The 11926-nt window shown below is 31.6% G+C and overlaps 1 protein-coding gene across 4 annotated transcripts in view; it reads right to left on the bottom strand.

Annotated features, from left to right (window-relative positions):
• LOC107438284 (uncharacterized) overlaps nucleotides 1-11926 on the bottom strand; it is a 72335-nt gene that overhangs the window by 23823 nt on the left and 36586 nt on the right. For all 4 annotated transcript variants that reach the window (XM_087158960.1, XM_087158962.1, XM_087158959.1 and 1 more), the window contains exon 3: nucleotides 9624-9875. In XM_087158960.1, the coding sequence (XP_087015086.1) occupies nucleotides 9624-9875 (252 nt within the window). The remainder of the gene's footprint in view (nucleotides 1-9623; nucleotides 9876-11926) is intronic.

Genomic DNA, 11926 nt, shown 5'->3' with positions numbered 1-11926 from the left:
TGATGTAAATAAAGTACTATTTTTCTTGAAGAATTAAAATGAAGTGTAATTTTTTAACTTTCCTTTTTTTCAAATTTAAATATTGCTAAAATTGCAAATTTTGTTTCAAAATTTGCTATTTTAGTGAGAATCAATAAATTGTTAAAATTGTTTTTTAAAATTTCAAAAATTACAGAAACGAATTTGAAACATGATTTGTAATAATTTGAGGAATGTTTTTTTTTTCCTCGGTTGAATTCCCCCCTCCCTTCTGAGGAAAATTTTTGTAGATGCCCTTAACAAAAAAAAAGTAATAAATTAAAATAAATAAATAAATTGATGAATGCCAAAAAAAGTTTCAAACTACTGTCCTAATTTCGACTCCCTGACCTGGGAGCCGAATGGTGGAGCTAACCTGGGAACCGATAGCGACTCCCAGGTTAGCTCCAGATAGGAACACGTCTCGAGTCGCTTTCCAGTATGAATCGCAACTTATCACTGAAGAGAACCTACCCTCAATAAACCTCTGTCTTAAACAGGTGTTTTAGACACCATGCCAAACGGTCAAACCCACAGTCAAGGGGATGCAGACTACAGTGCACCTGGTATACATGCCACCTGTATTGCAGTCTCTGCGTGACTGTTATCCGTGAATTAAATGTTCCTGATGCATTATACAGGTTGCGAGACAGATCTGTTGCTGTCGTGGACCTATTCCTTTTCGCTAAAAGTCTCAAATAACCGTCTTAAACCGGCGTTGTTGCCCTTCTGCGGCCTTAACCAAATCGGCAGACCACTGTGTTCCTGTCTCGGTGAATTGTTTCCACAGAGTAGACTCCACCTTTCTTGAAACTCAAAGTTCCTTACAACTTATGGCCTGTGATTTGCTCGCTTCAAGTCTTCCAACTATCCGCCATTTGTGTGCATTGTCTAGAGCAGTGATTCCCGAAGTGGTCTATGTCGACCCCCAGAGGTCGACGACAATCTGAAGAGGGTCCATGTCAAGTGGGAAAAATTGGGGGGGGGGGTCCATGAAAGGAAAATGGGGGTCAACGAGAGTGTATATCATATAAGCAGATTGTGACTTTTAATTTTGGCATTTCATGAATGGAATAATCAACATACACTGATAGTACCTATTTACTTACATTATACTACCTTATAATGTAAAGACATATATCTATCTACATTCTGCATAATTTATAAAAGTAGCTATGAAATAAACTTTTTATTAAAATTTAAGTTATTAGGATTATTTTGTTGATTTATGAAACTGAATTATTATAAACTATCAGTTGCCTGCAGCTCACCTCCAACTTTATCTGCACACAAGATCACGGAGATTTGTTGCTTAGTTTTTACGTGAAAACGTAATTAACAGACCGAAAATACACTATTACGGTTTTATATACATTATTTCCGCAATTATAATGTTAGTAGCGGAGTACCAGTTTTACAGTGCACTATTTTATTCCCTTTACATAAACTAGTAATTAAATTCGTTTGAATTTAATTAATAAATTTGAGAAATTAACATGTGTTTTTTTTCTTAATGTTTTTCACACTACACTTTTACTACAGTTAAAAATTTAAATCTTTCACAGTGAGTGGCACTGTACCAGCTGTCAAAAATACATTTGAAGTTGATGAATTTAAAAAAAATCAATATCAGGTAAGCAGGGGGTCTACCCAAAACCGAAAAACATGGCAAGGAGTCTACGAGACAAAAAAAGTTTAGGAACCACTGGTCTAGAGTCTAGAAGAAGACAAAGAAATAAAAAAAAAACAAGTAGTGGGTATGATGTTTACGTCCTTACGCTACAAGCTTCGGCGAGGAAAAGAGCTACCTCTACATAAATGCGATCACAGCTCCATTGCCTTACGACATGTCTGCCACTGTATGGCAGAGATATCTGCGAAGAACTCAGCTATCACCTGATACCTTATTTGCGTATAGGCGTTACTTATTTCTTTTTTTTTAAAGATTTTTCATTTTTATTCTTTTTATCAGTGAAGATGTTCAGTTCATTTCCATGTATTGGCTGTCAAAATTCTCAATTAAATTTACGCTTCCCATTAATGAAATAGAAAAAAAAACATATTCCCTTACCACTATAAATATTAAAATAATAATTTCAGTAAAATCGAAAAAATATATACAATACACTTGTTGTTGAAAGACTCGTAGCAATCTAATCACGAGAAACTGCGAAATTCACATTTACATGTGTGGACTGTGGAGGACGCAGTGGCGTTAAGATTAAGAGACTAAAGAGACAGTATTTTTTTCGTATTTTTTAAAAAAGTGGCATGTTCTTGTTTTCCTTTTATCAATTATTATATCAAAGAGGAGTGCGAAGCTAGTTTTTAAGCGATTTTTGAAAGAAGCCAACTGGATACATCTCGATTTTCACGGTGACCGCGATAAACTGCTAGATATGGAAACCACATACTAAATGAGAATTATTCTAGCTTGGCGTTGTTTTAAATAGCGGTCGCCGTTGAAATCAAGATGTACCGCTTACCGTTCATTTTACACTAGCCGCTTTATCTAGTGATGGCAGTAAGGAATTAAAAGTAAATTTATTCCTTATTTGTAGATTATGACATAATATAACTTGCTTTTTATGCAACCAAAACATTGTTAAAATAGATTTTATGTTGTTTTTTTCCTATGTAGAATATAAAATAAAGCACGGAATTCTTTTTCCTTTAGTTCGATTTTGAACAAATTTCTTATAAATCATTTATGATACACACAATTCTTACTAGACAAAGTTGCTGATTTAAATCCTTGTTACTGCACGTTTACCAGAAGTATAAGTGCACGAAAGGAAAAAGATAATTGTTTTTCCATTTTAAAATTATTTTATTCTCAGTAATATATCCTTTTATTTTATCCGTTAAATAGAATTATTATCCATTTAATAGTATTTTATCCTTTTGATATTATTTAGATTTCCAAATTACTGCTGAAGATGGCGCTTAAAAATATGTAGTATTTTTTAATTTCAAAATCTGGCAACCCTGAATGAGAAGCAGCTGCCAATTATGTGGGTGGATGCTTTATGAGAATGGTACTAGAGAGTGTATGTAATGTAGTTAATTATTATGTTATATAAGAATGGTGTAAGGAAATGGTGCGATAATAGCATTTGTAGCTTTTCGGTTTCAGAATTTAGAGGCTGGGCTAAAATAGTCTGAACTTGTAAGAATCCGAGTTCGTAACAGCATTCGTATGGATGGTGTTTTCAATACAAATATAAACAATAATAATTTTGAGCTCAATACCTGCTCCAGTTCCAGTTTGAAAGTTTGCAACTGCTTACTGCAGTTTATTCTGCGAGGCGATATTTTCAAACGGATAATTTTGTTTTCGATAGAAGAAGTAAATTAGATAATTTTTGAGTTCAAATCAGCCGTATTTCATATGATATTAATGTAATTAAGTAATGCTGGTGAGATTGAAGTGAAAATTTGTTTTAGTTATTTATAGATATATTGTTAAAAACGGTGACATGGTTGCTAAATTTTGATTAACTTGCTTTTTGGCGATCCTAATTTGGCCTCTTTCTATTTGTTTATTACTGTTTGTTCTTGTTGCAAGCTATGCACCATTTTACGTTAGTGTTAGCACCTTTAGCATTGTAAACACAAATATTGTTAGCATTGTTAACCCAAATAATAAATAATCAAATACCACGTTTGCAAGAATCTCAAAACACAATGATCACGTTGTCAGCCAAATGGCTTTAACCCTTTCACGCCGGACGGGAAATGTGCTGTCCCAGTCTTGAACTGGAGTAGAAAACAGAGTGCCTGTCCGCGAAGCGGACAATTGACTCCTTCATCTGAGGTGATGCCCGTGGGCGCCTGTAATGATGTCGATGGAGAGAAGGGTAGAGTGGCGAGCGAAAACGCAGAAGCGGAAGTCACAAAATAGTTTAAACTAAGAGTGAAGATCTGTCCCAGTCCATGGGTGAAAGCCCTTATATAGCAAGACGGAAAAGAGAAAAACCTGGTACGTAAAACATTTCATTCCAGCATTTTTTTCGAAAAAAAAATGAAATATCTGTAACTATCAAGATTTCTTTTATAATTCTGGCATACACATAAAACTGCTTCTTTTCCAAGATAAAGTAAATATTCTTGAAAAATTTAAAAAAGGAATAAGCAAACTCCTCCCCAAAACTAGCTATAACTGAAATGGTTTTACTACCAGCCTTTCATCTTTTCCATCTCGCTTTCACCCCTGCTGATTTTTCGCCGTATTGAAAGGGTTAAAATACAACAGATACAGTAACCCAGAAGTATAGGCGGTATGGAGTTTGCAGCTCAGCAGCTGTCCCTCGTATAGCACCATCCACTTATATTATTTGCATCATTTTTTTTTCTTTTTTTAAAAAAAACTTTTTGTTTAGATCTTAGTAGAAATTTAGCCTTACTAGAAATAAATGGTTCATTAAGGACTAGGACTGAATTGTTTCTTTCAAAGAATTTATTTGCAGAAGCAAGACAATTATGCTCTTCTGAATACAATAACATTGTAATTAGAATTTATACGACAGCGATTTCTTTCTTATTTTTCCCTTTTTCTTATTTTTGTAAGGTTTAAAGGCAATTTAGTTTAAACACAAATGCACTACCTTCTTTGAACTTCTCTTTAGTGTTAACTCAGTTATTTTGTCTGTCCTTCTCGAGGAACGTTATCCCCTATCTCATATGACTTCAGAACAGTTGGTGTTAGTGCTCTGAAATTTGGAAATCATTTCGACTTAAAATGACCAACTTTAGCACCCCATTCCAAAAATTTTTAATTAGTTCGTTCGGGAGATGTCTATAAAATAGTTTTTTTCGTATTAGCTTAACATTGGCCGTTGTTATAAATAAAACTGTAGACGATTCTGTTTTAGATTCCATTGAAAATCCTTTACTGTTTAATTTTTTTCTTCTTTTTTTTTGCAAGCTCAGTAATCAACAAAGTGGCATTACGGATCAGTGCTACGTCACTTTATTAGTATTCCGAGTATTATCTGAAATCACACGTTTATTTTGTTCACAGTTGTGTTTATAAAACATGTTGTGATTGAGATAAATAATTCAAATTAAACGGTAATAAAAATAAGGAAAAATAAGATACTTACTAAACGAAAAATTAATGGAAAAAAAGGAGCTGATTCATAATCAAATCATTATATATTATTGACGTTAATGGTGCTTAATTAATTTTTGTAATATGTACTATTATTATTATTAAACAAATCACGATATATTATTGACGTCAATGATGCTTATTTAAGTTTTGTAATATGTACTATTATTATTATTAAACAAATCACCATATATTATTGACGTCAATGATGCTTAATTAATTTTTGTAATATATACTTTTATTATTATGGCAATTCGCAGGGCTTTCAATCTATACAAAATATACTAAAATAGAAACTTCTGTACTATGGTAATAGTTTTTTCATGGTCAACCGTAGGGTATGAGTATCGGGGAAAATATCTTAATTACGGCTATTATGAGATAATCTCGAGCAAGTATATCACGGCAAATGATACTGATTGATATATATTTGCACAATTTCTAAAAAAAGTGATATGCTGAATGTAATAACGCTAATCTTTGAGTTAAATGGACGAAAATAAAAAGATTTTAGTTCTGTTAAAATATATACTTGAGTGAAGTAACGTTTGCATACAAGATTTCTCTAAAATCGCTAAATTCGATGGATAGGGCAGTAGCTGAAGTTGCCCGAGAGTTAAAAAGATATTTCCATACTTCATTAGTCACCCTGTATATCGAAATATTGTGGTGATTATAATTTACGCATGGAAGCACCAATGAGAATTTGTATGTGAGTGTTGTGTGTAAATATCGAGACAAATATGTGCATCGTGTTTTGACAAAATATCGAGAAACGAGCACCCCTTGTTGAAAGAAATAGCTTATGATTAAATTTTCCTTTATAACTATAAATTGACAACCGTTAGTGACAACGTTGCCATCTCCTGCAATTTTCTTCTATTACTCTGCAATCCAATTATTCACATATTGGTATATCTGTTTGGATTATCCATCAATATTTATACGATTTTTCTATTCAAATATTGAAAATAATGTATTGATTAATACTTCACAGTGACAACAACACGAACGCAAAAGTTTTATCTATTAAGTTTCGAAAAAAAAAAATTTGAAACTGAAAAATTCTAGGAAAAAAATTAAAGTACACGACCTTAACTCGGAAATTTCTATGGTTATCGTAAATAGCTTTTAACCTAACCTAACTTTGTTCTTTATTTTCTGTATATGAAAAAAATACGTGTTGATCACAGTTGCGCTCCAACTAATTTAATAAACTTGTCTAGAAAGTAAAAATTCTTTCCGTATGTCATCTAATTTAACCCTTTCGAACACTTTTTTACCTAGTTTAATTTAGGTTTCCATTTGTTAATAACTTCAGCTTTCTTGAAGTGCGTTTGAATAAAAATGGTAACCATTTGCTAGTTTAAAAAAACGTATAAAAGTTATAAAATACATAATTACTTTCGAAGTTAGTAGCATTTATAAAATTTGTTTTATAATTAAAGAAAAATAAAAGTCAATAAATTCCTAATGGTTCGTGTTAAATATATTTACCGCCAAAAAAATAGCATTTATGTAAACTGAATGAGTTTTTTTTTTCTTATATCAATTACTATTCTTAAAACAATTTCAATTCCAAAAATACCTTAATTTACCGTTACTAGAAATAAATGGCCCATTAAAGGGTTAAATGCTGCAAGCAATTGTTTACAACTCAAAAATGAGAGCTCAGATTTAAATCGTTTTTTTTTTTTTTTCATTTTTTTTTATTTATTTATTTTTTCTTATTTTTTTTTTTTTTTTTTATTTATTTTTTCTTATTTTTTTTTATTTTTTAATTTTTTTTTTTTTCTTTTTCTTGTGCGCGTTTGTAGAGTGTAAATATTATCCACGGTATGGATTAAGAACAAATGACTCTATCCTACGAAGCGTGGCAAAATTTGAAAATGATAATTGTTAGTACCTACAAATAGTATGGTAACAGAACTTAAACGAGAGCTATTTCGCAATGAACAAATTTTGTGTTTTTTCTATTTTAATAAAAGTTTTAAAACATAAATATTTTTTCTTATCTTCTTTATGTTTTTTAATTATTATGTCTGCTTTTTAGTGTATTTACTGAATATCTCATGTGTGTCAGTAAATTTTATTTGTGTTCTAGCGATGTTTTTAAAATTTTTCCAGAAGCTTTCACGAATTTCGGTGTTTTTTTTTCCCGTGACGAATTTATAACCTAAATTATTACATGCTATGGTGCATTTACTACTCAGGACTAGGCTGCGAGTAAGAAGTAGGCGTTACTTTTGACACTCGTTTCCCAAATTTATTTAATATGCAAAAAAAAATAAATACAATTAATCTACCACGGCTATTGAAAAAATAAAGTTTATATAATTTATAAAAATTTTCCTTGCTTAAATATTTATTCAATTTATGACTACCTAATCTATGCCTATTAAATTTAGATGAATCAGTTAGCGGCGCTTCGCGCCGAATACTGAGTTACTATTCATTTCCAACGTGCTTAAATAACTTATTTTAAAGTTTTAGTTGAAATTGAAAAACAAGCAGCTGCTTATTGTGGCTGGCTGCTTCTGCTTCTGCTTCATGAGATCGAGAATATAAATGGAAAGAAGAGTACTATTACATACCTGCCAACTCTTCCAGATTTTCCCGAATATTTTATTTTCATATTTAAAGTGGTAGTAAGTATATACTATTTTTTCTTTTATAAACTTAATTTTTAGATGATTTTTATCACCACTATTCTTGCAAAAATTAAGCACATATACTAATATGCGTTACTTTACTATCATAGTTGTCAACTTAAGTTTTCTCAAATGTAACGTATTTGTTTGCTTAAAATTGAAGGTTTGGGAAATTTGACTTACTTAGTCAGTTTTCACTTTAATTTATGTTAGAGTATTCACAAACCTCATCATTGAGCACTCAAAGTGATAGTTTATAATATTTTTCATTTATTTATTTATTTATTTTTTTTGAGCAATGGTGGGTAAGAAAAGTCAAACTATTATAACCCCGCCCACAAATAAACAGCTAAGTTTGGTTCACAATTATGTCATTTTACCCTGATTGATGACTTTCCATGCTGACACGTACTTGTGACAGTCTTCGCGAAAGGGTTAATCTTAAGATAATATGTTTATATCCAAAATAATATTGAAATTTTGTAATTTCTCCACTTTCCGCAAAAGTTTTGATAGATTTGCAGCGAATTGGATAGTAAAACTTGTAGAATAAGGATAGCTACGCCCACTCTTTGAAAGTGTCATCAAGTGATAACTGCTTAGTCTAGAGCCCCTGAATTAGACAGGCCGACTTATCATTTATTGTTGGAGCAAAGAGCTAACATAAGCACATCGAATAAATATTTTCAAGTGGTAGTTTATTAATTGTAATTCTTGGTTTAATAAGTTCGATTTAGTAGATTTTAATTCTCCACTATTTCTAAACAATGCGTAGGCTTATATAATTCACCACTTTGTATTACTTATTACATGCTTTACATTTTTAAAAGCAAGCAAATATTGTCAACTATTTGCAAAATTTACTTTGTAGTTATTTACCGTTTTTTAAATTACTTTGGAGTGTCCGCAGCAGTTGGAATCTCTGTAATAACACAGCGAATACTAAAATAACGTTAACTTGCGAACTTGTTTGCTCCAATATTGCTTGATAGGTCAGCTCTGATAGTATAGGAGCCTTAGCTTAGTCCTAGTATGTATTTAGATCTGGGCCGGACAGCGACCCATCCCATCCATTTAATCGTTCGGTTGAAATCATTGAAGTTAGCAATCGGGGTGTTGACTTTATTTGAGATTTGAACTGGGTCGCGAAGCAATAATCAATTTAAAGAATTTATGACTTTATCTGTTTGTTTATATTTTTACCTGTTCTATCTTTTTTTTTACAGCAATATCATTTAGCTACCTAACATTAAGTTTACTAACCCAAATAATTTTAATATCAATGGCCTTTGATTCAGTTTGTAATCATATAATTTACGGAGGTGGCATTTTTGGCCAGGTACTCCTGTGCACCAATTATTAGTTTCCGCGAAGCTGCCCCTGTCCAGCATGAAGTGATAAACATTCATTGTGGTCAGCAGTCGTTGCCGTCAGCAGTTGAGCACTAAACCTCTAAACGCTAGCGGGCACTAAACATCTAAATCTATAATTTGCCCTAGGGAAACCATGACTAACACATGAAAAAACCTCTCGCGAAAATCCATAAAATTGAAGAAAATGCTTGCGAAGCGTTGTTAGATACGAAGGACTTAAGCCAATGTAGTATAAAGCTAACTTTTTCAGAAGAGTGTTTTTTGATGAAAAATACCGATATTTCCATGATAGCAATGGGATATTTTCGCGTTTTACTGTAGTTTCGAATGCTTGTGAAGTACCTATTTAAAAACAATTTTTAAGAGCACTATGATTCGAAAAAGCCAGCTTTGGAAGAAGTATGGCTTATCATGCATTGTTCGTAGCCCATCATATTTAATACCTACAACTATAAATAAAATTAATACCTGTGAATAGTTCTTTTGTAACTTCTCTTCATTTTCTTTGGTGCAGCTCAGCGCATTGCAAAGTTGTTGAAGACCTTCCCGAACTTGACCGTTAATAAGTGCAATTTCTTTCCTCAAGATGTTAACGTGTGCAGTCTTGCATTCCTTGCATACTTTACGGTTGCAGTGAGCGCACAGTACAAGTTGCCCTTTTTCTTTACAGGTATTGCATTTCTGCATAGATGCTGGCAGTTCAGGTTCACGGCCACTTACCTAAATGTAAGAATGAATTCATAAATTTAATTGTACAAAAACAACAAAATAATCGAAGTCCTCGTAAGCAATACACGCAGCTTTGCTAACAAGAAGAACTTGTAAACATTTTTAAGAAATACTTCTTGATATTTTCTTACAAATAAAAGAAATTCTTTCTGAAACACAACAATCCTATTTAGATAGATAAATTAGAAAGAGCTTTATTGTTTTTCTCTCTAGTATACGATAGCTGCCAACTCTCCCCTAAGTTTACAATCATATATTTAAATTGGTAGCAAAATCTGCGCTTCTCTACAAATTATTGGTTGCATAAATTTAATTTAAAATAATTTCGGCCACCACTTCAGGATAACGTTTAATGTTATCTTTTAAAAAGCATGAAGTACGTTTTATGACAAAAATTCATATAATAGTTTATGGAACCGTAGCAAGCCAGACAATCTAGTAGCAAACTTTTTAAAATGGGATATTATAAAGCAAATTGAATATTCCTTAACCCTTTGATACAAAATTTTTATTAAACTAATTTTTCATATTTCTTCATTATTTTGCATTAATTTAGTACAAAATAAATAAAAAATATTACTTTAAGCATTTTAATAATTTATGGTTATGAAATACAGCATGAAAAGCCGCTTTTTTTCTGCGTTGTCTTCCAAATACGGCTCACTTTGAAGCAATAATATTTCAAATTTGCAGTTATCTAGATTTTAGAGAAACAGATATGCATTATCGAAATTTCTTTAGTTTGAAAAATCAACGATTGATAAAGGTTTGAATATGAAAGAAAAAAAATATTTTTTCCAACCACTTTTTTTTTTAGATTTTATATTTTAGTACAAATATAATTTTGATAATATATTTGTTTTTTAAGAAACTATTAGGCCGTTTTTAATAATTAAAAAACACCAAAATATATTTTTGCTTGCAATTAGAATAAATATACAAAAGAGACCCATCTGCATCAAAAGTTAATTGTAACCTCGCAACCATTTAAATCATGTGGGGATCTGGGACTTTCGTATTTTATGTTTTTTACGAAGAAAGAAAAAAACGTCCTTTTCCTTAAAGAAAATTTAGTAGCCTTAAATTTTGAGTTAAGATTATAATTCATTAACAGAAATACAGGAAAGTCAGAATTGAAATAGTCTGGCTAAATTATTAATAACTGATTTTTTTAAAATTGTATATGATTATACAAATTATATCATAATGTAGTCACCCCATCACTTCTAAAGAAACTAAAAAAGAAAAAAAAAGCCGGAATAAAATATTCCGAAAAATAACACAAGCAAGATGGATAAAAGAAGATACCTCGCGACTCAGTCCATCGCCTTTTAGACCATCATATTGCAAAGGTAAATTGCAAATTTTCGAAAAAAATTGTGACTCGCAGGATTTAAGGAAATTTTCACTTTTGAAAACTTGAAAGAAGACATAAACCTCAAGTTAATGAATGACAGCTTATAATTGTAGCGACGCATCTTAATCTGGAATGCAAAATATTTAATTTTCTTTTCCCTCCAATTTGTATTCTAGTTACCGAAAAGAGCCACTTTAAAGTTAAAACTTCAAGATAGACTGAAAAAAGGGCCATAAACGTCCCGAGGCGCCCAGATAAATTTTATGATGATGATAATACTTCTCTTCCCTTTTGAAGTACAACACTAAGTACAAATTTATAGTTTGCTACCGCTTCTATTATTTTCTCACACTGATCAGCTACTGTACACTGACACTATACCAGTCGCCCTAGGGCATCACCACATATGAAGATGTGGATTAAAAGATGTTTGCGAAAAGAGACATTAACGGCCTCAAACGCTCGGAAAAGTCTTAATGATGATAATGCTTTTCAGGTCTGCCAAACATAAATGCCGAATTATTTCTTTGCACGAAATTCATAAAAAGGGCAGAGTGTTCTATGTAACCGTCTACTTGCCTAATTTCCGTAAGATTTCATTATTATTTTAAAGTGATAAAAAACTTGTGCTTCTCTTGTGTGAAGAGCTTAGTGAAAGAACCAGGTAAGTGACATTTTTAGAGAG

The sequence above is a fragment of the Parasteatoda tepidariorum genome, chromosome 3 (assembly GCF_982258835.1).
Source record: "Parasteatoda tepidariorum strain Cologne lab strain chromosome 3, Ptep-v5.0, whole genome shotgun sequence".
Taxonomy (NCBI): domain Eukaryota; kingdom Metazoa; phylum Arthropoda; class Arachnida; order Araneae; family Theridiidae; genus Parasteatoda; species Parasteatoda tepidariorum.
This window is presented reverse-complemented; position numbering and strand designations above follow the sequence as displayed.